The sequence below is a fragment of the Alternaria viburni genome (genome assembly GCF_023758015.1).
Source record: "Alternaria viburni strain BMP 2772 chromosome Unknown scaffold_16, whole genome shotgun sequence".
Taxonomy (NCBI): domain Eukaryota; kingdom Fungi; phylum Ascomycota; class Dothideomycetes; order Pleosporales; family Pleosporaceae; genus Alternaria; species Alternaria viburni.
This window is the reverse complement of record NW_026055785.1, coordinates 717,107-745,097: the sequence shown is the minus strand read 5'-3', so window position 1 is coordinate 745,097 and position 27,991 is coordinate 717,107. Positions and strand designations below refer to the sequence as shown.

At 52.3% G+C, this 27,991-nt stretch overlaps 8 protein-coding genes across 8 annotated transcripts; 3 read left to right on the top strand and 5 right to left on the bottom strand.

The window, feature by feature from the left end:
* Positions 1-53: 53 nt before the first annotated feature.
* On the bottom strand, positions 54-1,308 carry J4E79_007585 (uncharacterized protein; the record flags this gene model as incomplete). Its single annotated transcript, XM_049356449.1, has 3 exons — positions 54-646; positions 697-909; positions 957-1,308. The coding sequence occupies 3 exons, from the start codon at positions 1,306-1,308 to the stop codon at positions 54-56; spliced, it is 1,158 nt and encodes a 385-aa protein (XP_049209336.1).
* Positions 1,309-6,624: 5,316 nt separating this feature from the next.
* Positions 6,625-7,185, bottom strand: J4E79_007584 (uncharacterized protein; the record flags this gene model as incomplete). The annotated part of the gene is made up of 3 exons (XM_049356448.1): positions 6,625-6,698; positions 6,748-6,910; positions 6,964-7,185. 3 exons carry the CDS (start codon positions 7,183-7,185, stop codon positions 6,625-6,627), a joined length of 459 nt encoding a protein of 152 aa, XP_049209335.1.
* A 1,066-nt stretch (positions 7,186-8,251) lies between these two features.
* J4E79_007583 (uncharacterized protein) lies at positions 8,252-9,313 on the top strand (the record flags this gene model as incomplete). The annotated part of the gene is made up of 1 exon (XM_049356447.1): positions 8,252-9,313. The coding sequence occupies one exon, from the start codon at positions 8,252-8,254 to the stop codon at positions 9,311-9,313; it is 1,062 nt and encodes a 353-aa protein (XP_049209334.1).
* Positions 9,314-14,183: 4,870 nt separating this feature from the next.
* On the top strand, positions 14,184-16,293 carry J4E79_007582 (uncharacterized protein; the record flags this gene model as incomplete). The annotated part of the gene is made up of 5 exons (XM_049356446.1): positions 14,184-14,540; positions 14,590-14,790; positions 14,845-15,244; positions 15,383-15,816; positions 15,868-16,293. 5 exons carry the CDS (start codon positions 14,184-14,186, stop codon positions 16,291-16,293), a joined length of 1,818 nt encoding a protein of 605 aa, XP_049209333.1.
* A 2,526-nt stretch (positions 16,294-18,819) lies between these two features.
* On the bottom strand, positions 18,820-19,089 carry J4E79_007581 (uncharacterized protein; the record flags this gene model as incomplete). The annotated part of the gene is made up of 2 exons (XM_049356445.1): positions 18,820-18,873; positions 18,976-19,089. 2 exons carry the CDS (start codon positions 19,087-19,089, stop codon positions 18,820-18,822), a joined length of 168 nt encoding a protein of 55 aa, XP_049209332.1.
* A 909-nt stretch (positions 19,090-19,998) lies between these two features.
* J4E79_007580 (uncharacterized protein) lies at positions 19,999-21,054 on the top strand (the record flags this gene model as incomplete). Its single annotated transcript, XM_049356444.1, has 5 exons — positions 19,999-20,036; positions 20,136-20,448; positions 20,505-20,568; positions 20,626-20,831; positions 20,896-21,054. The coding sequence occupies 5 exons, from the start codon at positions 19,999-20,001 to the stop codon at positions 21,052-21,054; spliced, it is 780 nt and encodes a 259-aa protein (XP_049209331.1).
* Positions 21,055-21,462: 408 nt separating this feature from the next.
* On the bottom strand, positions 21,463-22,211 carry J4E79_007579 (uncharacterized protein; the record flags this gene model as incomplete). The annotated part of the gene is made up of 2 exons (XM_049356443.1): positions 21,463-21,494; positions 21,518-22,211. The coding sequence occupies 2 exons, from the start codon at positions 22,209-22,211 to the stop codon at positions 21,463-21,465; spliced, it is 726 nt and encodes a 241-aa protein (XP_049209330.1).
* Positions 22,212-24,193: 1,982 nt separating this feature from the next.
* Positions 24,194-26,687, bottom strand: J4E79_007578 (uncharacterized protein; the record flags this gene model as incomplete). The annotated part of the gene is made up of 3 exons (XM_049356442.1): positions 24,194-25,461; positions 25,510-25,707; positions 25,760-26,687. 3 exons carry the CDS (start codon positions 26,685-26,687, stop codon positions 24,194-24,196), a joined length of 2,394 nt encoding a protein of 797 aa, XP_049209329.1.
* Between the last annotated feature and the right edge of the window lie 1,304 nt (positions 26,688-27,991).

Sequence of the window (27,991 nt, the reverse complement as noted above, 5' to 3'; positions counted from 1 at the left end):
TTGAGCAAGATGGTGCGGTAAGCGTCTTATTATGATGCTACATAAACATTAAATTATCTCCTGCTACCCTGGGGACCAGACAAGATGCACCCATCAGCACACTCAGGATCCGTGCTGTTGTACGCAATCTGTCCTACACTGCCACCTGGCTCAATGCTAGGATCACGCGGGCTCTGGAACATGCGTCCAGTCTCGGGTGAAAGTAGCGTTTCGATGATATCGCCGAAGGGATTGCGGATATGGGCAATGGGCTGGCCCTTGGTGACTGGCTCATCGACCTGTACAAGCCTCTCAACAAAGCCTCCGTACTGCGACCAGGTGTCGTGGAAAGTGGTGATCATGTATGTGTTGCTGAGATCCGGCTCCACGGTCTCGTTTGTGCCCGTCATCTTAAGGTCGACCATGACGCGGTTCACGTAGTCGACTACGCGGTCGATGAGGCTGTTGTTCCAGACCTTGGCTTGTCCCATTTCCACCGTGAGCGAGGGGATGCCGTAATCGACAAAGGTTGTCTCGATGGAGCCTGGCTCACCAGGGTCGATCTTCAGGGTATCGGGTTGGAGGAGTTTGGCGAGGCGCTCGACGTAGGGGAGGCGAAAGTCGGAGTAGCACCATAGCGAGGTCTCTCCGCCGGAGCTGGGTGTGTCTAAACCATGTTAGCTGAGATTTGATGAGTGTTGGACGTAACGAGCTTACGCAGGTCAATGCCAACGTCGACATTTGACGTGTTGGCCCAGATTTGGTTCCAGATGTTGTACGCCAAGATATCAGGACCACTGCCTCCTTCCATGGCGGAGACGCCCGGGAAGATGCGGTTGACGTTTGTGAGAGAACCACTGGCTCCAGACGTGAAATAGTTTCGCTGGTTGAGGTAGATTCCCATAGGGTTGACTGTCGGAATACCAATGACTGCGTACACTTTAGCAATGATCTACATGAAGGTTCATCGTACATACCTGTGCCATTGAGCGTCGCGACTTGGTCTTGGAGCTGCTCAAACATGCGCTGAACCACGCGAACTGGGTTCAACTCGTCGCCGTGGATTGAAGCTGAAAGCGACAGCTTCTTGCCCGTATGAAGACTCTCCGGGGTTCCGCGCGCAACCATGATGGGGATATGCACGGGATGTCCGCCATTGAGCTCGCCAGCTCGCATGTAGTACTTGGACACGGTTTGCGGCGGCACATCAGCGAGGTCGAGACCGCTGATGACCGGGACGCCGTTCACGACATCGCCCGTGAAGTTTACAGCAGAAACGCTGCCGGCGAGGACTGCCGTGGCTGCGGCTACGCGAGAGATGAGCTGCATGGTCGCGTTAGTTGGCTGAGGCTACGCAGGTACAATTGCCATGCCCGACTCACCAGCTCTGCTTTATAGTGCTGACTTCTCGCGATAAGAGACCAGCCATGGTAGTTCCACGGTCCATACTAGCTCCGCTCTTTGCGCAAAGAGGAAGGTCCACATGGGTTTTGTCCACTCGAGTGACGATGCCCAGAGGCGAGTGCATGCCAATGCTCGGCGCGCCTGTCAGGCCGAACCCAAGTTCGCGGATTGCGGTGGAATCTTCGTGGATTATGGCCGGTGCCTGGCGATCATCATTTTTTCGGATACATGCGGATGGTCGCAAGTTGAGAACACAATGGCTCTGAAAGCAGAGTCGTGTTCGTAGGTTTCGAGCTGAAGTTGTGGAATCCATAGCTCACGCGAGTCATGTAGCGCCGGTATCGATAAGCTCACTGTCAGCACTGGACATTACGGTGACCGTCAGACCCTCAAGCTTTTCACCAATTTCGGCGTATCGGAAGTATTCATTTCATAGCTAGCAAACCTCATCTGTATAGCCGTCGCGATAATTAGTATATATAGCTACTACTTAAGAGCACGTCTTGCAGTCATTCTGTTATCATCTGCCTACTACCTAGAAGCAGCCCTGGAGGTCTTGTAATTTCTGTTATCGTGTTGCTAGTTGCTTGGAAGAATGTCTTGCTATCGTACATTGGTAGAGCACTAGAGAATGGTTACGGTAGGTGCTCAAAAGGAATCGAATACAAAACTTAAGGGGCTGCGCAAAGGTTGCCGATGCCTACCTAGAGAGCAACAGGACTGTGTTTGTTGAACAAGTTACCTTAACCTATGTTGAATTTCTGTACGTCTGATAGTGCTATGTTAAATAAGCCTCCAAAAGTTCCTGGAGCACAGAAAAAGGTCCGCGAATTCAACTAAGAAATACCACAATGACTTGTCTCTAGCCCTTCACATTTGGTTCTTGAATCTGTCAAGAAGATCCCTTAGCTCCTTTATCCAAGAGAAGAAAACAAGAAGGATAGCTAGGGCTAATGCCGCCCATTGGTCCAGCTGATCAAGTGTGGCACTTGAGCGCGGCATGATTTTGTAGGTACCAAGCTCGTTACTGATGAGCCACAGTATGCCAAGTGCACCGGCGATGATAAGCCGCTGATGTCTGATCTCTAATGGAGATTTGACCAGCATCCATAGAGTTGTACCGAACAGCACTACGAATAGATTGACACCAGCTGCAAGGCTATATTTCCGATGCTCTGGGGTCAGACTGGCGATAGGATGGTTGTTCGAGCTGCAGAATGGCACCGCGTTAGCCTTCTAATCATAATTACATATCCAATGTTGGTTGTTAACTGACCTAGTAGATGGTGGTGATGATTGATTGGCGATTGGCAAGACGTGATGTACGAAGATAGAAGCCGTTAGAAGCCCAATTGTCAGCACTCTAGTGAAGCCTTCTGTGACCGTTACAAAAAGATGCATAATACACAAGTCGGCTCCTGCTTCAAGGACCGTTAAGCCGGCGTCCACTTCGGCAAGGTTTCGGCTTCGCGGGACCACACGGACGATTGTGTTGATAGCCGCAAAGATAACATAGATGGTTGAAGTGATGATATCCGGTCGATATATGAGCCGCCAGATCCAGTGATTGAACGGAGCCTCTGGAGAATCAGGTCTCATGACCACCGACAAAGCTGTCAGCCACCATGCCAGATAAGCCCCAATTCCAAAAAAAGACGAGACTTCGCTATGTGCCTCTGCATAGGACGGACGGAGGCCGTAAAGCTCAAGACAGAGGATGCTGGTGTAGGTCACCGTGGCGTAAGTGAGCAGGACTGCAGCAGAGATCCTTTCAGACTTCAGATCCGCCATAGTCAATTTGGTGCGGTGCGCGGAGGAGACGCGGAGTCTGATGTGATTCTCGAGAAGTAAAGCGAACGGAAAGATTAGATAGCAGGTGGAAATAGTTTATTCAAGGAACAATTGTTGACCTTGTAACCGCGAGACGATTAGAGAGGCCTGGCTCGTTCAACTAGAAGGAAAACCACGGGCTAGGCGCGGCACGCATAACCTTAATATAGTGCCATGCAAGCGAGAGACGATCAGAAGGACCTGGCATCTTCTATGGATGGGATAAAAGCTTGAACTGGCCGCAGCACAGGTAAGACTAATGCGGTGCCATGTAAGCAAGGTAAAATTAGAGATACAGTCCCCCCCCTGGTTCGGGTGCCTGGTGTTGTTCGAATTTTCTCTTGTAAAAGACCACCTTGAGGTCCGTACACCCCATAGACGCTAGGCTCCCGAACCAGGGGGGGACTGTAACGTTGTGGTTGGTGTGCCAATCGCCGCCCGATATAGGCGCCACAACCTATTGTGTACTACATTGCTAATTTATCGAGTGAAAAGGGCAGGGTATAGCCCTCTATTGTGTATTATACTGCGTCACTACTACTGCGTTGTGGGATCTGCTCCGGCATCGACTCCATTCATCCATCAGGAATAGGCGCCACAACTGAGCCTAGGCCTCAGCTTCAACGCACCTCGACAGCCACATCCTCAGCTGAGACTGAAGGAACTACCACAACAATGGCAGCCACGCGTTGATAGCATCGACCCCACCATTACGCTCGCCATATTTCATCCCAATGCTCCTGTCTTGCCCTGAAGTCTTGTATCTCTTGGGCTGAAAAGCCACAGCGTTCAATCTCTTTTTCTATCATGGGCTCTCTTAACCTTTTCGAGCGGAAATAGAACAGGGAGGCCACTGACGAGATCGCGCGATTGATGATGTTACGCTTCGCTTTGGGACGTGGAGGGAGGTCTGTTGGGAAAGGAATGAAATAGTAAGCGGGATTTATGTTGTTTGCCATGTCTAGTGGAGTGGGTTGAAGCATTCGCTAGGAGAAGTGTCAAAGGTAGAGCAATTTGAGCCGTAGAGAGGGGGCTGTTGCATCTAGAAGCAGCAAGGCTCTTGCAATGGCGGCTGGAAGTGCCATCGACAATCCACTTCCTCTTTCCCTTTATCTTGACAGATTCACGCTGGGCATTCCCAACTACACTTTTGGAAGGCTTGTTTGGCAGCGCAGCAATTTCGAGAAGCCCAAATACAGCAATCTGCTCTCTGTGTACGTACTCGCAGGTCGCTTTCATGCATTGCCGACCATAAAAACAGGTGGTGCTGTAGGTTGGCATTATAACAGGGATATGATGGCTGTGGTCGTAAACAGGACTATCATGGGTTAGCTCTTGTTACATGGAATGTTCAGCTTGATGTCAGACTTACCGAGTGTGTGACTTCTTCTCTTTGACAGCCGGACGTTTAGCAGGCGGTGCGAGAGCTGTGTCTTCGGCTGAGCGTGGTGTCTAGCGATTGCGCACACGAACAAAGTTGATTCACTCCGCCCTTTTCATTCAGACGTAGCAAACGTTGGTGCCTAGCACTGTGGGTCAGCACGTGAACTCATCGTACTAGCCTCTCCTCTCTGCGTATATAAATCCCCGCATTTCCCCTTCTTCTCCTCACTACAACTTCTGGGGCTTCTCTACCGCTTGCGTTCAACCACGCAAGAGAGGTCTCGTTATTCTCAGCCCTCCTGCCTCCCATCTATGCGCTATTCGATGCGCCCCCTCCGTCCAGTAAGTCGGCATTGTCGCTACTGAGGTCCCGTTGGATTTCGCTCCTCAAAACGTGTGCTGCAAACGAATGTGGGCAATGCGATCGCAAGGTCGACGCACGTTGGAGAAGAACGTGTGCTGCGGGTAACTGCGGGCAAAGCGACCGAGAGGTCGACGCACGTTAGCTAGAGTCACATGTGCTGCGACTTGCAGGTAATACGAACTAAGAAGTTCGACACATGTAGCTCGAAACAAAGACATATGCTGCAGGCGACTGCGGGAAAAGCGATCGAAAGGTCGACGCGTGTCAAAACAAGAACGTGTGCTACAAATGACTGTGGGCAAATCGATCGAGAGATCGACGCACGATCAACAGAGCTATATGTGCTGCAGGGCACTGCAGGTAATGCGAACGGAGAAGCTCGACGCACATAGCTCTGTATGAGGCATGTGCCGCATGTAAATGTGGGCAATGCGGACCGAAAGGTCCGACGCATGTCGATGGTATGTGCTACAGGCAACTGTAGGCAAAGCGGATCGTAAGATTCGACGCATACCGTAAAACCAGACATGTGCTGCAAAAGACTGCAGCAAAGCGGATCGCAAGATCCGACGCATGTTGAAGAACAAACCGTGTGCCGCAGCGGAACTGTGGGTAGAGCGAATTGGAATGTTCGACGCACGGGGGAAGCCGTGGGCCACAAGTTTTAGTTGCGGTAAAGATGGATATGCTTCATCGCACGGCGAGGGATATGCAGCATGCGGGAGTTGGCTGCCAGCATTTCGCTCATATGGTAGACGAAAGCTGATACCATTTCCTTTCTTTATACTGCACGAATGCGTGTCGATCCGCAGTCTCTGAAGACATCTTTTTCGTTGAGTCTTGGCTCTTGCAGCCAGTCTTGAAGAAGGGGATACATGAAGTATGGAGACAAGGACGGGAGGTGTACAGTGATGCAAGAGAATTCATATCGCGCCGTTCAACCTCAGCCGTTGAGACTTGCCATCGCATAGTTTATCCACCGATGAACTCTTCCCTTCTTGCGTCTATCCTGACCCTCTTTCAACTCTTCCTCATGCTTGATATCATCCTTCTTCTTTTCAACTTTGCGCTGTTCCTCCAGTTTCACTTGCTTTTCCACTGTTAGGAGTCAGTGTGAAACTCTGGATCCAGGTCAGAAGGAGTGTCTACACTCTGCTTTGCTGTATATGTTGGCTCCAACTCCTGCACTATCCATGATGACGACTCTGGCAAGCTGCGTTGACGACCGTGAAGAGGTGACGTGTTTTTGAACAAGGACTGTAGATCAACGACGGCTTGCTGTCGTGGATGCGGTGTAGCTTTAAGTGTATGCAGTGGTGATCGAAGGATTCGCTTCGATGCAGATTCGCTTCGATGCAGGTGACGAGGCTGAGCACTGCCTGCACAGTAAGACATGGCACGAACTAGCCGTAATCAGCAACGACAATGCGGAGACACATGCGCCGCTACATAATGAGCCACGAAGGTCAGCATAATCAAGCGATACTTCATAGTCATATTATGATCGGTACTTCTATGTTAGACGACAATCCTAGAGTTCATTGCCTGTGGTATCCACATCATCATGCTCATCGCAAGCCATCGCACAATGCGAAATGGCCACAATGTGTCTTCTACTGCATGAACTTCTCAACATCGGAGAAAGTTAAGCGCCCATTCGAAACCTATTTCTTGGAGGCGACTTTGGCGAGGTCGGCAAGGGCCTCGCGGCGCTTGAACTTGGCATCCTGGATTACGCCTGCGTGTGTCAGTATCATTCGAGTGTAGAGAGAATGAGCTCCACTCACTGGCATCGGCATCGCTACTGAAGTTGCCAGACCATGTGATGAAGGTCTTGCCCTCGTGTGCGCCGGAGGTGACGGGGTATACGCGGATGGTGGACACGACGGAGGAGTAAGAGAGCTCGGGCTTGGAAGTGATGACGGAGTATGTGATGAAGTGGTCGATGGACTGCAATTACGAGTCAGTGGCTGCTGGTGTTGTTTGCACAATGCAGCACTTACCGAGTGCTCCTCCTGCTTGACCTCAAGCTCGGCGCCGTCCTTGAAGGTCCACTTGACGATGTCGGTCTCCTCTGAAGTGCCCTTGACGAACTCGCTCTTGTCGAGCTTGGACCAGAACTTGCTGAAGTCCTGGAGCTTGATCAGGTGCCAGACATCGCTGAAAGACGCGTCGATGACGGCCGACTCGCTGACCGAGGTGGAGGTGGGGATGGATCCAGACATGTTGGTTTGGGTGGTACAATTGGGGTCTTCTTAATTGGTTATGGGGTTTACGGGTGATACAATGAAGATTGGTCGTCAGGGTCGTGGGCAGAAGAGAAGTTTGGTGGGGCGCGCAGTTTGTTGCAGACTAATGGCGTCATAGCGAGCTGCACTTCGGAAAGCTGCAGCTACCCCTCCTCCGCATCGCGACTGCTCGACATCGCCACTAGGCGCCCCCATCCTCATGTATCGTGACATCTGGGTGCATTCTTCGTCTTCAGTACCCTGGTTTAAGAGATACACAGGACAGTAGCCCTTCGCTTGGCCCCCTACCACACATCCGACAAACGTATGTCTACCTACCTGGGTAAGAAATACGAGACCTTGGGCGGCTTCAATCCTGTAGACCACGCAAAGTATCTCTCTCAGATCGCGCTGGATACTGCAATATAGTACAATACTTGTCGACGTTTCGTGGTTTCACGCTTTGTATACGGTGGTCTTGTCACCACTCGCGACACTCGCTACAACCTTGAGCCTCCCGCTCATGTCCATTCGAAATCTTTCCAACACCTTCTCTTTTTGCTTTTGCATGCGGGCAGGTGATACCTCCGTCGGCGTCCATGTCCTATCCCATAAGCCCAGCGTACACCACCGTGCAATGCCTGTGGCCAATCACAATCTTGCCGCCACAGCCACCGCCACATCGGAGGAAATCAAGCCCCGACCTGCCACCCGTCTGAACGCGCAACACCTGTTTGCCTGCTCACCACCCGGCTAAGCGATACTCCAGGCACGCGGCCTGGATGCCTATCGTCGATGGTCCCTCTGGTAACTTCTGTGAGCTTCTCTAGCATTCCCAAAATGACGTGCCATTGGTCTCTGCTCGCAAATGGCGCGATCGGTAACCCGAGAGGCTGCCCATATGGGTGGCAAGTAAGTCAGAGGAGGGGTGCACATACGTACGTTCGCACGTGCGACCTGATGCCTGGAGCCTCTTGCTTTGTATAAGACGCCCAAAAAGGTAGGCTATGATGGTCAATCCAAACACCGCACTTCCTTCTACTTTTCGACACAAGTCATCATCATGCCATCAGTCACATACATGAACAACTCGGCTCCCTTCTGGGACTTCGTCGCTGGCCTCGAGCAGCAAGGCTCGCAACACCCATTCTTTGCACAGAACCGTAACGACGACGGCGGGAACGATCGCGAGATGCCACCCCAAGATGCCCAGGATCCCTTTGCACCGTTCAGATGGGGTCACTTCTTTGGTGGCGAAAGGGGAATGCCTCACCGTGGTGGGCCTCCTCATGGTCGCCCCGAAGATCGTCATGAGAGAGCTACCGGCGAGCCGAACCAAGAACGCAATGAACAACCAGAAGCCGAAAAGGATGCTACTATAAACGCCGAGTACGATAACGGTGAAGGCCCATCGGGCAACTCTGGGTCTGACAACGACGCTTACAACGGTGGCCGACCACATGGTCGCTGGGGTGGAGGACGTCGAGGACGCTGTGGCCAGGGCGGCCCTGGAGGCTCTGGCCCACACCATCACTCTCATCCCTACGGAGGCCCACCTCGTCATGGACCACACCATCGCGGCCACCGCGGAGGTTGGGGGCCATGGGCACGCGGAGGACCCTTCGGAGGCATGGGAGGCGGACCTTTCGGTGCCGGTGATAACGCCTGGAACTCCTTCGACCCCTCCACTCTTGCCGCCCAGCTGTTCAACCAGTTCACTGACAGCCACCCTTCCAATACCGCCAACGCTACCAAGCCCACCGAAGCCGACGACTACACACCCGATGCCGACATCTTTGACACCGAGTCTGCCTACGTCGTTCACGTCTCGCTTCCCGGCGCCAAGAAGGAAGATGTTGGTGTAAACTGGGATGCTGAGAAGAGCGAGCTCAGCATCGCTGGTGTGATATACCGCCCTGGTGACGAAGAGTTCTTGAAGACACTGGCCCTAAACGAGCGTAAGGTTGGAGCTTTCGAGAGGAAGATTCGTCTTGGGACGAGGGCCAACCCTGCCAGTGTTGACGCCGACGGTATCACGGCGAAGCTGGAGGATGGTGTGCTCAGAGTCGAGGTGCCGAAGCTAGACTCTGGGTACGTTGAGATCCGCAAAGTGGATATTGAGTAGGGCGGACGCTGTTATGATTGCAGAGAGGCAGACAGATGACGGGGCTATGGTTTGTCATGGGTAGTTCTCTTTCGGATGCTTGGATTATTAGTATTGCTTTGTAATGAAATGTTTATATCATCACGTCTCATGGGTCTTTGCTCAGTTCCCTGCGCTCTTTCTCCTTCCACGTGCTTGAGCCAGGTCATGGCAAACTATGTAGCTCAGTGAAAGATAAATGACTTCCCCCACTAGCCTCTTTCGGCTTCACCAGCCCGGTGAGCGCAATGTCAGTGAAAGGGTCGGTTCAAAACCAGCGCTCACCTCCGATAAATGGGCCCACTATCCAGGCCCAAGTTTGCGTCACATCAAACACGTCTCGTTACCTTTGACGCTCAACTCTGACCTACACCGCACCAGGAAGTTCAATCATAGCACTTCTCCAAAGACATGGCTTCCACTATCGAGACCACCACACCTACAAATCAACCCCGTCGCTTCCCGACAGTCGAAGACGAGACTCCCACCGGTGAAGTCAGTCAAATAGCAACGACCATGTCGACCTCTGGTTCTTCTGTGGCTACCGAAGGAACCGCCACCTCTTCTACTGTAGCAGCTGTCGAACCACCACCTCATGACATTGCCGACGTCGTTCTCTCATCGCTATCAGAGCACACAAAGCCTCAGCCCATGGACTCCGCTACCGAGAGCGCGGACGGAATAAAGTCTCACTCCAGCTCTGCTAAGCGCAACACTCATCTGCCTGAACCAATTTGCATTCAATCTGGACGAGGCTACATGTATTTCCCACGTGCATCGCTATCAGAGCACACGAAGCCTGAGCCCATGGACATCGTTACCGAAAGCGCAGACGGCGAAAAGTCTCACTCCGGCTCTGCTAAACGCGACACTCATCCGCCTCCACCAATTTGCATTCGATCTGGACACTTGCAATACTACACCTCTTTCCCACGTACATCGCCAGAGCAAGTCTCCTCGATCTTCCCAACTGAGCTTCCGCCACGTCCTCCACAGAAACAGTCCTTCTTGAAGCGGCTTCAAGGTTCATCTGCGCGCCCTGCTCAGACTGACAAACAAGTGTCCCACGACCACACTTATCGGACGCCCGACATCGAGATGGCTGCACCTGGTGAGGTTTCGCACGCTTACGATGCGGGCCGGTCTCGAAGCCTCATGTTCTGGCTCCTGATTATGCTTGGTATCTGTTTGAGCAGTATTATTGGGATTGTCATTCACTGGGCTGTGACTCGTGAGGAGTAGACGACTTGAGGCAGAAAGCGGCTGAGAGGGATGTGTGAATGAAGCACTGCGGTTGGGGAAGCGGAAGTTCTGAAGACAGATGGGGATACTTACGGTCGTATGGCAAAGCCTTCCGAGAGTCTAGTATCGTATGAACATGGATGTCTTGCGAGCGCTCAGGTTTTGGAGGCCACTGGTGCCTTGTGCCTTGTGCGCAGCTGGCGACGTTGCGCGCAAGTATGCACCTCACACAATAAGGAGATTGAATACTCTGGAGCGTACAGTACTACACAAGCTCGCATGTCTTTCATTGTTATCCGTGTTCTAAACTCCTGACGCATATGTTGTAGTTGGACTAGCTGAGACGTCAATGATATCATCTTTGTATACATCCCATGTGCAATTTTCCCAGGCATGGCTGCGGAAAAAACGAGCTTGTCGTAGCCCAGCCTCCCCCAACCTCCCGACCTCCAGGCATCCATGTCCAATTTCACAACACGACGTCTCTTTACTGATCGACCTTGCATGCATCTGTTGAGGCCAGACGTTCGCGCTATGCATGGGCGGCGCCTACCGCTTTGACTGACGCTCTATGTTGCTAAGGGAACAGCGGCCGTTGTCGCGATCTAATGCTAGGTATTCACAAAAGCAGGCTTCATTCCTATACGTCAAATATTTCATGCCTTAGCGAAGAGACGCATAAGGTTTGCGGAAGTTGTAAGTTGTACCTGACAGCTGCACAGCATCGACGACTCCGCAATTGTACCTTTCTGTCGGTGTCTCACATCTATCCGACCAACATGCACAGCACGTTTCTGAGGCGATAGTAGTGACACGGCGTTCGGAAGTTAACGTGGCTAGCAGCACCAACCACTTGATTCACAGCATGTGTTTTGCACGCACGCGAGGTTGTACATCACCGCCATCGTTAATCTCGTTTCGATCATAAGCTACTACGTTCACACACAGAAGACTCGCTGTCTACACAGGTTACACAGTGGCGGATGTAGGCGTTGAGGCGTTATGCATTCGTAATCCATGTAGACGCGCGGTTGTCTGGGTACCCTGTTGCTAATCTTGATGGAAGGACTAGGTATCTTGTCGCCACAGGGACTCCGCGGGATGATCATGATGCAGGAACGGATGGAAGCTATCCTAGAGCCGGGCGCTCGGTCAGCGAGCAGGGAGAAACATACTTTGCTAGTGTTGAGTATTCCCGAGGTTGGTCTGGAGCTACAACAATCTCTATCATGATGAGTTGTCCCTCCCAGAGTGACATCTTTGCTAGAGAAATTTACGGTACGCGGTATTTCAGAAGACCTTGCACCGAAAGCAATGTATGAGCCTAGGCCATGTCGCAATTTTGCGAGCATCCTTTCAGGAACCAGCTTGTTTTGTACTTCCATTGGTATGTGGGCAGTGGTCGGGAGACATGATGGCTGGGCCGTAGCTAACTTGCACAATCCGAATTGCCGGGTAATTTAATGAAGGACGTCATACAGCTTCTGCGAGCCATATAGGTCGGAAGATTGATTCCATGTCGAGGATCATTTTGATTGAGATAGCCGACAAGATTAAACGACTCTGTGCAGACATGGGCCTTGTTTATCCGGCTTGATGGAGAAGCCTGCTCTCGAGACCTCCGCGGCACCCTAGGACGAACTCCGTGACCGGGTTTAACCACGGTTTACGGCATGCAGCCACAAGTGGGGGTTCGGTAGTCCGGGCGTCCCAGTTAGAGGCGGAAGGTCGACACCAGATTTGTTCTTCGGTGCAAATATAGCTCTCTGAACATTGCGCATGCCTTGAAAACGATCGGACGTCGGTCCGCGGGCGATGTATACCAAGGTTCTAGTTGAGCCTCAGAGCACATGTAGTCGTCGCTTGCTACCCATAACGTAATAACACTACTGGCGAACAGACGTAGTTGGCAGACAGGAAATTTGTTTGAGCCAAGCTCGTCTCTGACCGACACTCGGTGAGCATTGCTGTAAGGCTGACTTCTCACCTGAGGAAATGCCACGAAGGATTGCGAGCTGAACGTCAGTCGCTGCACTATGCAGGTAAGCAGACGCACCTCATTCCTTCAATATTGTGGCGTTCTTTGCTGTCAGTGATCAAACCACCAACGCGGAAAGTACTGCACCAAATCTGACACTGGGCCGTAAGCCGTTCGCTTCTGTCAAAACCTTCGTGTTGGTACCGGCAACATGCAGATAGTGGACGATGCACAGGGCTGGCAAGGATGACGTGGGAACGACTCTGTGGTATCTTCGCATCCATGGAGGACACTAGCTTTACCACTGCTGAGCAGTGGTATTATGTTCCTACGCAGATGCCGCGATCTTGAAGAGTGCATGGGCGTATGGTCTTCATCCGGCGATGTTGCCTTCCCTCGGACCACATATGGAAGGATGCATCCGCTTCAGCCGTGTATCCAGAGTGGCAACACTGAGACATCGCGATATCATTCGAGACATGAAGACATCGCCGACACTATGGCGCCTGTGGCTATCCAAAACTGCCGGTGCAGCTGTGGTGCATGTCAATAGTCTAATTGCGGTCCTGAACGTCATGAAAACGGTACGGCACGTTTTGAAGGAGGCGATTACAACCGATTTGGGGCGCCTAACTAAGCGCAAAGTACACATCCCTCCAGGAAAACGTGTTCTCAGTGGCCAGTTTTGCGATGTGGTGATGTTGTGGTCGGTCCATGAGGTCCGGCCCCCCTCACGAACTCCGACACAGCATGGCAGGCTAGTCCGTGCACAGCGTAGCGTTAGCGGCAATTAGTTCAGATCGTCTCGACATGTTGGCTCGCTTGCGCTTCTGGGATCGTTCTTCCTCTCGCTTCACGACTATCAAGCTTTACAAGCACCGGAGACGGCTCTCAACCCCACGGTTAGCTCGGGCGATTGTTCTGCACACTACCCATAGCGGCATCCGCTCCCTGTATCTACATGTCAATCGATGCCTCGCATGCCCCACTTTCTGCGCGACCCAAGGCACATCACCGCTTGCTGCTGCATCACAGCCTGCTGAGGCTGCCGCCGCCATGTACGACTCAGCACTTGCTGCAGCTCTACCAAATATCCAGGCCGCTCTCTTAGTCCATCTGCCGCCGAGGCTCGGTAGGTCTAGCTGCATTCAGTCGTGTAACACGAGCTATGCCGACATTTGAGACGAAAGCGACCACTTAAAATTCTCCGTTCATCTACTTAGGGCTGAAATGTAGCCGTCTCTTATGCTCACAGCTCTGGGCAGGCCCTCATACTAAGCCCACGCCCTTACCGTTCATGGGCCGTAGACCGCGCTCATGGCGATCTTGGACGCTTCTTGCGGCAACAGTCTCTACATGGAGTGATCATACCATTGACTAGTGGTGGGAACTCTCCACTGCTGGCATCGGTAGTCTTTCGGCCGATCAATCGGTCCACTAGAGAGGCAGGGCAATGTTGCCATGCTGGGGATATAATCTATCGTACCACCCTTTGTTAATCAAACCAGCCAGCCTTCGCTTTTCGTTTACAGCTTGATCTGCGCCTATCTGCACTCGTTGGTCCCGTGCGTAAAGGGTCTGGCAGCTGTCGTTTACATCTACGTTCTTTCATTCCTCCTTCCATCATCCACAATGGGTGTTTCAATCTTCAGATTGGCCACCGCCCTAGGGCTTTTCCTTCCGTCAGTGACTTCGTTCGCTGTGCCATCCGTCGAGCACCTCACACCTAGGCTACCTGAAGTCCCATGGAAGAAGAGTGGTCTTTGGAGCGGGCGCGAAAGACGAGACGGCTACAAGACCAATTGTAACCATGGCCCACAGTCGAGAGGGTGCTGGAATGGCGACTTCAGCATCGACACAGATATGGACCTTCATTGGCCAAACACTGGAAAGACTGTCAAGTATCATTTGACCATCTCGAACGCCACTGGAGCCCCGGATGGGTTTGAGAGGCCAATCCTACTGATCAATGGTCAAACGCCAGGACCTGTAAGTGGAACACTTTGAGTCATCTCTTTTCCCTGCTAATATATTACAGACCATCTTAGCGGACTGGGGCGATGATCTTGAGATCACCGTAACTAACAACCTCCAAAGCAACGGTACTGGGCTGCACTGGCATGGTCTCAGGCAACTTGGTTCAAACGAGCAAGACGGAGTGAACGGTATCACCGAATGCCCAATCGCGCCTGGTGACTCCAAGGTCTACAAGTTCAAGGCCACGCAGTACGGCACAACCGTAAGTTAATTTCCGTTGCGCATTACATGAGTGGAACTTGGCTGACTGTTATAGTGGTATCATTCGCATTACTCTGTACAGTACGGCGATGGCCTCGTGGGCCCTTTGGTCATCCGAGGACCAGCAACAGCGAACTACGACATTGACCTTGGTGCGCTTCCAATGACAGATTGGTTCCACGCGACCACTTTCACAGTGAATGCTGCAGCTGTCCACGCCAACGGTCCTCCTGTTGCGGACAATGTTCTCATCAACGGTACGATGACATCAGCCGCCGGAGGAAGTTACGCAGAGACAATTCTTACCCCAGGAAAGGCGCATTTGCTGCGCCTAGTCAACACCGGCATCAACAACTACCTCCATGTCGGTCTCGATGGGCATAAGTTCAAGGTCATTTCTGCCGATTTTACACCCATTGAACCATTCGAGACCGACAACCTCGTTCTCTCGGTCGGTAAGTTGACCCGAATCATCTCATATCTGTCCGTTCGTGGCGATGCTCACAACGTCTGTTCGTGCAACACGCCCCCACCCACGAGAATGCGCCCACGATAACTATCGTTGGGGAACGTTTCACTGACATGGTCACCAGGTCAACGTTATGAGGTCATTATCAACGCAACCGAGCCTATTGGCAATTACTGGTGGCGAGTAGGTACTGGTGGTCGCTGTGATGGCCCCAACGCGAATGCGGCAAACATCAGGAGCATTTTCCGATATGCCGGCGCTCCAACTATGCAGCCCAACTCGACCGGCAATGTTCTACCGGTGGGCTGCTACGACGAGGCTAATATCGTTCCGTACGCCAAGACGACCGTTCCCCAGGAGATGCCCGAATCTTTGACATTCGGCTTCAACGACAATTACACTAGCGATGTGACGCAAAACCAAGGGCTGGTGCAGTGGCTTGTCAACGGCAACCCTATGGCAATTGACCTCGATCGACCCACCCTACAGCACGTGCTGGACGGCAACGTCACGTACGGTAACAACCGACACGTGTTTGAAGTCGATGAGAAGCACAAGGTAAGTCTCCTTCGTTTAACGCGTTGTTATCGCGACTAACGAATTTTGTAGTGGCAGTACTGGGTCATCCAGCAGGACACCACCAACAACACTGCGCCACCACTGCCTCATCCTATCCATCTCCACGGCCACGACTTCTACGTTCTGGATCAACAAGAGAACGCAGTCTGGAATGGCGACATCTCCCGCCTCAAGACCAACAACCCCATCCGCCGTGACACAGCCAACCTCCCCGCCAGAGGCTACCTTGTTCTCGCCTTCGAGTCCGATAATCCCGGAGCGTGGCTTATGCACTGCCACATCCCCTTCCATGTGGCTGCCGGTCTTGGTGTACAATTCCTTGAGCGCTCGTCCGAGATCGAGGCCAAGGATGGTTTCGCAGAGATGAAGAGAACATGCAAGAACTGGCAAACATACCACAGGGAATTCCACCCCAACGGCATCCTATTCCCTGGAGACTCTGGGCTACGGAGGTAGTCTTCCATCGATTGCTACGACGCGTTTTCCATTCACTGTATCCTTTCTTATTCTTCATTTACTTAAAACACGACATTCCGTTGTGTATGCCTGGGCAAGACGGCGTTTCGTTTTCGCATCATAGATATGCGCTGCCTATCCGCGAAACCTTACCTATGGTAATAATGATAATTCTGAAAAGACCAACAAGTTCCATCAAGCTCCTCTTCGCCACCTTGAGACCAATGACATGTGCGAGCCAACTAATACAACTCCAGGTCGTCATGTCCACGGCCCTGCATTCCTAGGGAGGAACGCGTCAGGTACCCGAAGTCCCTTATCGCATCCCCAGCCTCCTCCCCTCGGAGATCAGCAACCGACCACCTCATTTTCCATGTCCGGAGCAACTATCCCGAGGTTGCGATGCAAATCCGATGTTCCGCCCGCTACCCGTTGCTTTTCCTTGGTACAGCCTCGGCCTCTGGGGCGGTACCGCGTGCATGACACAGAACGTGGTACAATAGTCAGCACCTAATAACGCGCAGCATTAGTTCAGGTCGCGATGTGTTGGACCCGGGCTCCCGGGAAAAGGAAGGCCAAAATCATAAGCTAGGTGCGATGGGCGAGAGTTGGCGGCATTGCGCGGTTTTGTACTAGAGGGCCGGGGGGCTGGGGGTGTTGTTGTTTTCTCCAACCTCTTCGTGGAGAGAGTTTGGGAGGGGAAATGTACCTGACGTCTTTTCTCGGGGTGGTGCGTGTTCTCGCATTGGTGAAGTCGTTGCGTTGGGAGAACTACAGTTGATGACGAGAGAATTAAGCACTTCCAAATGAACAGTGCGTTTTTCTTTGTTGATTTGTTACATCAATACCTATGCGCTGATGCAGAAAAGGTAACGAACGGATACGCAGTATACATTTTCCAATACAGCATGGCGCAGGATGTCGGGCATCACCAAGTATTCGCGCGATGAGCACTGGATTGCAAGAGAAGCACATAAGTGAAAGCTTTGTCTCTTAGTCGTCAAAGCGCCTGCCGTCTACATACCCTCCGACAAGGAAAAAACTGAACAGGTCCGCAGATTGCATCACGATAGAAACGTGCAAAGTAGCTCACTCCCTAATACTAAAGAGTTGACCGGGTGACGTGATTTGGTACGCACGTCTTCAAGCAACGACTATCCGCTTCCTTCCGGTTTCCTTGTACGAACTCGCCTTCTGCCGTCATTTCTTCTTGCAACCCCCCGATAGATTCATCGTCAGGCAACCTCTCTGACCTTCGAAGATATGTATCTTTTCGACGAGCCTGCCGCTGGGTCCAACGAACCAGCTACAGTTGACTTTGTCGACAGTAGAAAAAGTGGCCTGGCCATTGCCCTGGTTTCTGAGACCCGCAAGGACAAATACAGGAAACCCATGTCCCCATGTCCTCACTTTCAACTCCAGAATGCCAACAAGGTCGTTGCGAGTGAGCAATAAGATCCAGTGTTTGCTTCGATATCGCAAGAGCTGCTCTAACGACTCAACATTAGTGTCTGGATCGTTGTTGAAAGTAACCTTGATGTCCATTGGATGATTGACGAGGAGTCGCAAGAGTGGTATCAGGTCGGTGGTTTCAAATTCGTCGTAACTTCCTTGTCCAACACCGAGATGTAGATCTGTCTTGAGCAGGAACTTATCGTGACGATCGACGTCGACCTTCGTGGTAATGAGAAACGTCTCGATGTAGTGACATGCTTCGTCGATGTTCACGATGTGCTGGGATAACAGCAATGGCCGAAATTCGCTCCGAATCTGTGCGCACATGTTTGCAAACTGGATAAGTGGCATATGACCCCTGCTGACTGGATGTGGTGTACCTGCTAGGTAGCCGTAGATTATGTTCCGTATTTCTAAAGAAGTTCAGCAAACTACCAACAGTGTCACTCATCAGTCTACGATATCTTACCACCTGGAAGTTTCAGCAATGGCGAGATGTCCTTCGATAGATGTACGGTAGCGACATGTTGCGCATTGTCGGAGGATTGATCTTGTTGGCAATTCGTCATGGTAAATGCTGATAATGTGCCTATTAACAGCGGCTCTGACCACAGTTTATAGCGTTGGTGTTTGTACAAGGGAAGTATCTGGAAAGTAGAACTCATCATGAGACCTTTCTTCTTCTTCTTTGCGCAAACAACAATTGTGTCGCTGCCCACTTAGCCATGGATTAGGACATAGCCCTTCGTGTTGATTTACCGATGCGGCAATGTGGCAGAGATACAGTCTGTCGAGCGAAGGACGATGGATGTTTGTGATATCGGTAATCGTCAGGGCAGTTGAGAAATACTATATCAGTCAAGTAACACATATTTGATTGCCTCCTGGGGCCACGGAGAGCCCAACGTTTCCGGAGTCTCTTTGTTAGGTATGCAGCAACTGACCCGTGCTTCGCTCGGTTTTCGTTCATATAAAAGCGACAGAGAAGACTGTAAGACTTTTGTGATGCCATGATATTCTCCATATGTACACAGCGCGTCTCCTCGCTCGTTTGGATTCCGATACCAATGCCTAGAACTCGGAGATCATGTCGCCCCTCCGCTTGCCGCGCATGTCCCACTTGCCCTGGAAATATTATGTCAGCATGCGTCCGTCTGGCTTTACATATACGCAGCGTCTCGAGAGCCGCTTCATCCACCACCCAAATGCGTGCTTGTCCAAACTCACCTCGGTCATGTATCCTGCCGTACCCAGCATAGCGGGCACCATGACGACGTAGGCGAATGTGAGCCAAGCTGTGCGCTTCGTCCAGCGGAAGTACTTGTGGCGGTTGACGGTCATGTCTGTTCCTCGTCAGTACCGCGTATTACGCATCACCCTCCTCCATTGCCCATATCACGACTCTTGCGCCTTTGAGGCCATTCTTTCTTTTCAACACGCCGGTTCTCGGGGTACCATAGAGGTCTTCAGGATGCGGGGTCGGTGGTGAACGTACTGGCCCATTTGATAATGGCGGGATCCGCGTGGATCACTGCGTACAGTTAGCGATTGCGCCCTCAATGGTCCTCCTGGCGATAATACGCACTGCCGTGGTTGTGGCCCGCCATGCGGCGGAAAGTTGGCTGCATGTTTGCGGACTCTTGCGCGTGTCGATGAGTTGCGCGGTTGGTGAGCTTGCGGTTGACGAGGTGCGCGCGATGAGGTCGGCGGAGGTGCGGCAAGTGCCGCCAGGTCTTGGCGCTTCAGCGTGGCATCATGAGAAGTCACCACGCAACAACATGCTATATGAAATGTTCTCTCGAGATATGGATTAAGCTTTGCGTGCTGTCGGAGTAGTTTCATGTTCTCCAAAGTCGCCGTATCTTACGCTCAGGTCTCTGCAACGGCATGTTCTATCCACGCGACAACCCTTGACAAGATCTCAACCGACTCGCCCCGTCTTACACACCATCAGTAACTACAAAACTACTACATACAGTAATCCTCGATGCCTCGTTCCTGCTTCTCATCGATGCTGCGGAGAGTCGGCCAAACCGACACTAGATACATGGATGCCCGAGTGCCCGAGCCCTGGAGCGGGCAGCCAACCACCGATTAGGGCGCTGAACGCCGAAGCTTGTGACGGCATCAGATAAATTCGTCTGGCAACCTCGGTGATATTCAAAGCTCCATCTCGTCGTTACTTCTACTACTCAAAATCTGCTGTCCTCGCACATACCGAATTCCACATCGCTAAGGACCGTCGCAAACATGTCAAACCAGCAGGGAGCAAAGATCACCGTTCATTGGTAAGTTACCAAGTCTGTCACATGCCTGTCATTCCCGCGCGGTCCCACCCACAGCATTGCGCCATCGCCATCAGCAACCACGACTAATCAGCCAAATAGGTTGAACAAATCCCGTGGCCAGCGCGTGGTCTGGCTACTCGAAGAGCTTGGCCTTGAGTACGACATCGCGGTGCACAAGCGCGATGAGAACAAGCGCGCGGGTCCCGAGCTAAAGGCCATCCACCCTTTGGGAAAGTCACCATGTGTTACCATCAGGCCTGCGAACTCCGAGAAGGACATCGTCATCGCTGAGAGCGAGACGATTATGGAGTACATTTGCGACCATTTTGGCAAGGAGTTGGTGCCCAAGCGGTACCCTGAGGGGCAGGAGGGTGTGCTTGGCGCTGAGACTGAGGAGTGGATGAGGTACAAGGTGAGATCGATTTGGAGATCGACTATCAACTGGCCAAACAGCTAACATGTATCCAGTTCCTGATGGACTACACCGAGGGTAGTCTCTTCACCATCCTGATCCTTGCGCTAGTCACCGGAAGTAGGTGTATTCATGCTAATATGTCAACGCCATTTCACTAACGGTGGCACTACCTAGACATAAAAAATGCCCCCGTCCCCTTCTTCCTCAAGCCCATCACCAACGGCGTCGCCGGCAAGATCGATTCCGGCTTCGTCGACCCAGAGCTGAAGACCCACTTCGACTTCCTCGAAGACTATCTCGTCAACTCTCCTAGCAAAGGCGAGTTCTTCTGCAGCGACAAGCTCACCGCTGCGGATATCATGATCCATTTTGGACTTGAAGTAAGTTCTGGCTGTACGAAGTGCATGTGAGACATATACTGACTTCGTACCCCTACCTCTGCAGGGCGCGACGCAGAGACTGCCGTTGAGCGAGACTAGTTACCCCAAGTTGTACGAGTACATGAGGAGGCTGCAGAAGAGGGATGGGTATGTGAGTGCTGCGAAGAGGGTGGAGGAGGCGAGTGGAGAGAAATACGTTCCGTTTAGTGACGCGAAGTTGTAGATGATACTGGCGCGGTGCAAGACATCTGAATTTGACGTCGTAATCATCACAGTACTGCAAGGTCAATCTGGCTACCTGGCACGAGGAGGTCGAGTCTATAATCTATAACAAAATAATCTAGCGAGCGTCTATATACAAAAGAAAGCGCGATCTAACCCCAAACGCCATCGTCTACTCGCAAACGAACGATCACCTTCACCTATCCCTTATGAGATCCTACCTCCGATCTCACTTCACACCAAACCACCAACCTCGCAATTCACCCACCCCTAGTACCCACCCGTAGACATCGGATACCCACTCGTAGCACTAGGATAACCACTCACCGTCGACGAAGCCTCACCACCCCCAGCAGCCTTATAAGGAATCCCACACTTCTTCGCGCAACTCTCCACAATAGCCGTAAAATCACTCGTCAACTGCGGCCTCAACCCCGCAATCTGTTCCGGCGTCAAAAACTCACTGTAACCCGCACTCGCCTCAAGCACCTCATCCGGAGTACCAGAGAAGAAACCTCTCGCAGCTTCCACACGCCCAGGGTCATTGACATCGAAGCCCGCGACAAAGACAGCGGGCTCGCACTCTGGGTTGAATTGCCAGTGGATGAGGCCCCTGGGGAAGAGCATGCCCGTGTAGTTGGACAGCGTAGTCTCGATTTGCTTGTAAGGTCCGCGGACGGGCGGTGCACCGCCCACCACATTTCCGAAACCGCTGTCGTTTTCGAGGAGGAGGGCGCCGATTAATGTTCCCTGAGTCACGGTGAGGAACTCGTTGGAGCGGGGGTGCCAGTGCGGCGTGTTGAGGCCACAGGGATTCACGAAACCCACGGCAGCTGCGAGACCCGTGGAGCCTAGTGCCGGGAAGTTGTTGATGGTAGACAGGAAGATGGAGCCGGCGGTGGGGGGTGTTACGGTGTTGTTGATGAATTGGAAGGTGTCGTTTGCGGCGTTGGGGGGGTTGGGGAAGAGGATGGCTTCGCGGGCGGTTTCGGATTGGGCGAGGAGGAGGGCGTTGCGTTGGGTGGTTAGTTCGGCGGCGGTGAGGGCGTTGACGGTGTTGGGGTTTATGGCTCGTTTGGAGTGGTAAGGGGGCCCGGGGGCGATTGGGTTGGCTACTGCGAGGGTAGCCAGGAGGGTGGTGATGAGGATGGAGTGCATATTGCTGGTTGTATTGTTATGAATGAGGTTGATAGAGAAGATGAGAGTCTGGTGAGGACCTTCTGGCAGGATGCTGGGCTTCCTTATATGCCTTTCAGAAACCTTCTTGGCCGGCAACCTTCCTTCTCGTTCTCACTTCAGCTTGTTGTCAAGGCGTTGTGTACGCCCGGTCTATTCCAGCCACGTCTGATCATACACACTCTAAATCCAACAATTTCAATCCGTGTGACACTAGAAATAATTCCGGATGCAGCGATCATCACCACTTATTGGACGTGCTTGTTCTCATGGCTATGAACTTCACATCAGCAGATTGACTATGAATGCCTAAACGTGTGCAAAATAGACGAGATATGATGTAGGTGGTGGTGGTGATGGTACGAGGACGGACGCCTACATGACTGTGAGAATCAATAAGCATTGGATGCCTTGGTGAGCTTGAGTCCAAGGCCACCGCGGGAGCTTGTTCTCACTAATGACTTCTAGAGCTTTGATCTTGATTGTTCAAGATGAAGAGTTTACTGCGTAGTTCACCCATCAATTTCGAGTACACCGATGGAGAGCTCCTAGGACTACGCTGTCGCCGTAAAGCACTCGGCTTTTGTCACCCCAAGTTGGTTGTGCTCACGATAAAATTACCATTGTCCAAAACTCGTAAACATGACTCTTCTCTTGCGCACTTTTCGAGTGCACACGCGTTTGTGGACAAGAGATGGCGTTATCATGACATTTTCTCGGTGAAGAGCTTGCTCCTGACTACAATTTTGTTAGTGCCCAATGCGGTGAAGCAACTCTTCAGAACACGCAGCCCATATTGAAGTGGATGACAGACCGGGCTCAAGTTTCAAACCAATAGAAGCGTTACACGTGACCTCCAATACGAAAGGGTGTTGTTGAGTGAGCAGATGCCAACACTGTCGTCGGCACCTTCCGCTCGAGCACCAATATCACACGTCTTCTCATGGGTATGAGTCAGTCCGAGATTGAGATGAGTACTGTACTCGTGACCAAGTTCGTCTCCACGAAGCCCAAAATCACTGTAAGCAAGCCGTATGTCTTGGCCGTGACCTTAAGCTTACGCCACTTCGCCCTAAACCGTTCACTTACGTATCAAAGCCACCTGTCGAAGCCTCCTTCGGGCAATATCCTCCAATTGCAAGTGCTGATTCCTGTGGCGGTGTTGGAGTCTCGCTTTCGCAATGACTGTGCGCAGTCGCGGTCTGGGCGTTAGAGCTTGTTTTCGATTATTAACTCAGCATAGACCGGATTGCTTATGCTACTCGGCCGATATATGTGTCGCTTTACGTCACCAAGCGGCTCGTGTGGGGATGCAGTGGTGTTGTGTGTGAGCTGCCGTGCGTGAGAATCGAAACATTATGACTAGTTAGATAACCTGTGTATGTTTGGTAAGCAAAATGACTGTCCCATAACCCCATTTGAACGAATCAACAGAGTCGATGATTGTGAGCTATAGTGAGAATGATGAGAAAGTCCGGATGTATCTTGTGTTTAGTATCCAAGCTGCAGAACAGCGTATGCGTCTTGGGGGTCTAGGCAGAGGGACTTGACAACCTATTCCCACGCTATCTAAGAAAAAACCTGAACAGGTCTGCAGCCTACATTTACATAGAAGCATACAAAACAGATAACCTAGCGTTGATGTAGGCTCCAAACCTATAGAGTTTTCCTTGTATGAGGTGTTCCCATAATGTCGGCGCAAGTTCGCTAGTTCAAAATTGACGCTAGTGGGGCAAAAAAATAAGTCAAAAACATACAACAGCTGGGATTCGCGTCTGGTCACCCACGATGCTACTAGCCAGCCGGTAACAAGCTTGAGTATCGCTGAGCGAACGGGAAGCGCTATTGACTTGTTCCTATGGTCGTATGTGGAAGAATTGGTTGGAAAATATCGATATATTGACAAGTCGACTGCGCATTTGCGAGAGAATCTGCGTCAGCCCTGGGCCGATCGACCCACTATACTAGCGACCACCTAGGAACTTCCTCGAAGAATTGCGTGGCCGTTGTTTGGTAAAAGCTTCAAGCCTCACCGCGCACAAGATGACTTGCATCCTCTTTCCCTCGGTGTCGCCCTTAACAGGTTCGACGCGGATGCGCCAGTGCGCGCGTCTGACTGTCCATTGTTCGTCTTTGTCGTCGTGGAAGGATGGGCCTCCATCATCAGCCCAAAACCATTTGTCATTGTGGTTTATGCTGCGAATGCCGTCGTGGTGGTATTCGTCGACTGCGAGCTCCGCTGGCGATCCGTCGACTTCGAGAGCGGTGTCTCGATCGAGCCGTACACGCACGCGACGTTCGCTGACGCCTGAATTGGCCGGGCTGACAGGCTGGGCGGCGACTCCGGCACCGGATTGTAACAACATCAGTCCTAACGGTTGTGTAGCAGGTAAACCCATCTTGGAAGCTATGACGGAGAAGAGGGAGGTCATTCGTGCGAGAGTGGAATCATGGAACGTTGCACGAAGTTCAATTCCATAGTCGCCAGATTCAGCCTCGAAAGTGTCGATATTGTTCCTTGGAAGATATAGCGTTGTTGCCTCCGTTGACGCAACTTCAACGACGAGGATGTTGCTTTGCGCATGGTCGTCCGTATATGGTCGAGCGTACGACACATATCCCGCCTTCAAAACCGCACTGCTGCTTGCCGTTGATGAGGCGGGGCTTGCAACACTGTTGACGAGTAGAGGGTTTGGTGGGACGATTCTTGACTGCGCACCAGATGCGGTTTCAGAACCCGACTCACTTCCTGAACCCGACTCGCCGAGGTCTTTATCAGGAGTGAAGGAGATACCCGATTGTCGAATGTCTTCAATACGGATCAGGATCTCAGACTCTTGCCGTTTTAGGTTATAAGATATGTCGCAGGGTATGAGCTTTTGCTCTAGGCCCTTGAGATGGAAGTATCGCGCATCCCTCAGTAGGCGAGAGCGATGTGCATCGTTTCGAATCTCGACATTGTAGCCTTGCAGTAATTGTATCAGCTCGCGAAAGACCTCGCCGTCTCTACTCGGCACTGAAGGAGGCTTGATAGACGGCGGTCGAAGCAAGGCATCGCGGTCCAGTCCCGGGAATGCCTCATTTGGCGTCGAGAAGAAATGCGCAAAGCCTAGAGAGAAATAGTTCGGGCTGTCTCCGGGGGCAGAGAAGAGATCGCGTTGGATCTGGAACGGTGTTCCTCCGATGCGCACGAAGATGTCGGTGCTGAACAGCTGTTTGGTGAGACGAGGCACTGCTATTGTTAGCATCTGTTCCTTTCACGACATCTGGCTGAGCTTACGCGAGTAGAACTGCGCATCTGCATACAGCTTGACGAAATGTTCGCCATCTCTCGGTGTGATGTGGTAGCCCTGGAGGTGGAGCGCGATATCGCGAAACGTATCCGGGTCGCGGTCGATGTACAGCGTCCTCACGTCACCAGCACGACCGCCATTATCATGCAGTTGCTGGCCGAAGAAATGCGAAAAGTGTGAGGGTGCTCTAATAGTCTTAGTTGCTGTTCCGTTTTGATCTCTTCAGCGTATACTCACCATCTGACGAAATCGACGCTCCTGATAGTCTAAACAGCTCCGACCCAATCTGTATTGGGAACACCTTGCCGGCAGGAAGGATGTCGAGTGCGCCGGGCGACCCAGGCACTCTACGTGGTGTCGAGACATCGATGACCCTTCCCTGTGGCCCCGTACCTTTACTTTGCTCCTTCCGTCGCTCTGTATTTGTGTTCTCCCGTGACACTTGTCGGGGTGTGGCTTCGGAGGTAGCAGCGGTGCGCGTCATGGTCGGCGTTTGGGCGTCAGCCGGGGCTGTGACGGCTAGCGAAGCAGCTGAGGCGTCGGATGGTTGTCGCGACACGTTCTGGCGCTTCGGGGGGTTCTCCGCTGCGGCACTATCTTGCTGTGCGGCTGAAGGAGATTCTGTGTCGGCCTTCCTCTTCGTACCTGCTTGAACAGTCGGTCGTTGTTGCTGTTGTGCTGGAGCTGGTGGCAGCGGCGGCGACAGTTGGTTCTGGCTTTGCGCGACATTTGGCGCTGGAGTGACGCTCTGGCTCTGTGAGAATGGCTGGTACGGCGCTTCGCCTGCCGAGACAGGAAGCGGGATGTTGAAGTTGTTTATGGCATCTGCCTGGCTTGGGTATTCTTGAACAAGCTCTCCCTGCGGCTCGTACTGGTCGGTGAAGTCGGTGAAGTCGAGCGCGTCCCAGCCTGTAGGCACAGAGGAGCCAAAGCCCAAGCCTGCGAAGTGACCTGCCATCACTGGGTGCTGTGCCGCAGTGTAGTCGTGATACCCCGCGGTGAAGTCATGGCTATGCGCCTGGCTCGCGGCCTCGGTCGTGTTTGCGTCGTGCTCGGCATGATAGGCACCGTAGAAGTGCTGCGGGTGCTGTTGCGGAGCTCCACCTGCTTGGTCATAGGTTTGAAATGCAAAATCGCGAGATGATGCGCCCGGGCGGTCGGACATTGGCTAGCTACACCGGAAATCCTTCGCATTAAGCGACGAAGAACCTCAATGCAGAAGCAAGTTGCGACTTGCACAGAAGGAGGAATGCCAGCCCTGCGTTGCTGATGAGAAGCTGACCAACAGCTCTGTCATGGGTAGCTTGCGGCTTCGTTACTCGATGCGGTTGGCGGCACCCGGGAAGGCTCTGGAGGAACTCGAAAGAACGTGGGGGATAGCGAAGCCTTGCAGCAACGTCGCTGAGTTAGCGAAATGGCCCAGCTGGACAGTGTCCAGTATATAAGAAGACATTGCGAGCTACTGATGATGAGGCTGAGAGTGCCCAGGAAAGGCTGACATACTGTAGCTGTGCAGGTGCAGGTGGAAGCTGGCAGTCGCGAAGCGACGCGGCTTCACCGACAGCAAGCGGGGCTGACGTGAGAAGCCCCCAGGTGCCCATCACACCAACATCGCCCCGTTACGCTCACTGAGCGTCTTCAAACCTGCATCCTATAGGGAGACATATCGCTCAATGGTCTTTCGCTGCAAATGCCGTGACAGCAAGTCGGCTCCCGGATCCATTGTTCGATATCAGAACATCACTCTCAAGCTCGGTGAGAACCTCCCGGGCCCACCAAGTCGCCCGTGATTTTCGTATCTGGATGCCATGTATACCTCTAAAGTCGCACCAACATCGCCCCGTTGCGCCCACTGAGCGGTATGCAAACCAGGACCTCAGATACCTGAGACACGTCCTGAATCCAGGCGGCTATTCCAACGACGTGTCAATTCCCAAATGCCTCGAAAACAAATGTTCCACGTATCAACGCACCGAGTTCGCAGCCCGTGGCATACCTAGGTATCGTCACGTCTGGGCGGATACAAAACGTACTTCTTCAACATCGCGACTTGTACCACACCTTTGGTTCTAGACCACAATATAGCAGTTGTAGATCTAACATCTTCGAGTAATACGATGCCGCCCAAGTGCCGGCCCCGTGGCACTAGTGAAGGCATTAGCACGTTGTGAGGTACATCTGACACCGTCATGACGTTAAGTCATGTAGTCCAGTAGCTCTTAAGACCGTCGAATTCCCCTGCCTGCCTATCTTGCACTACTTCTCTTCCCTCGATTCTCCCCAAAAGTCGACAATATGATACAGAGCACTTCGAGAGAAATTTCTCCGCGTGTTTGCAGTCCGAGATGCAACATTTCCGCCAACAACACTAGCACGATACGACGTAGTGTGGACACCGTCTAGACATCCATCTTCAAAAGCTCTCTTCAGACCCGCGACTATCTTCTCATTCTCTTGCATGTGCACTAT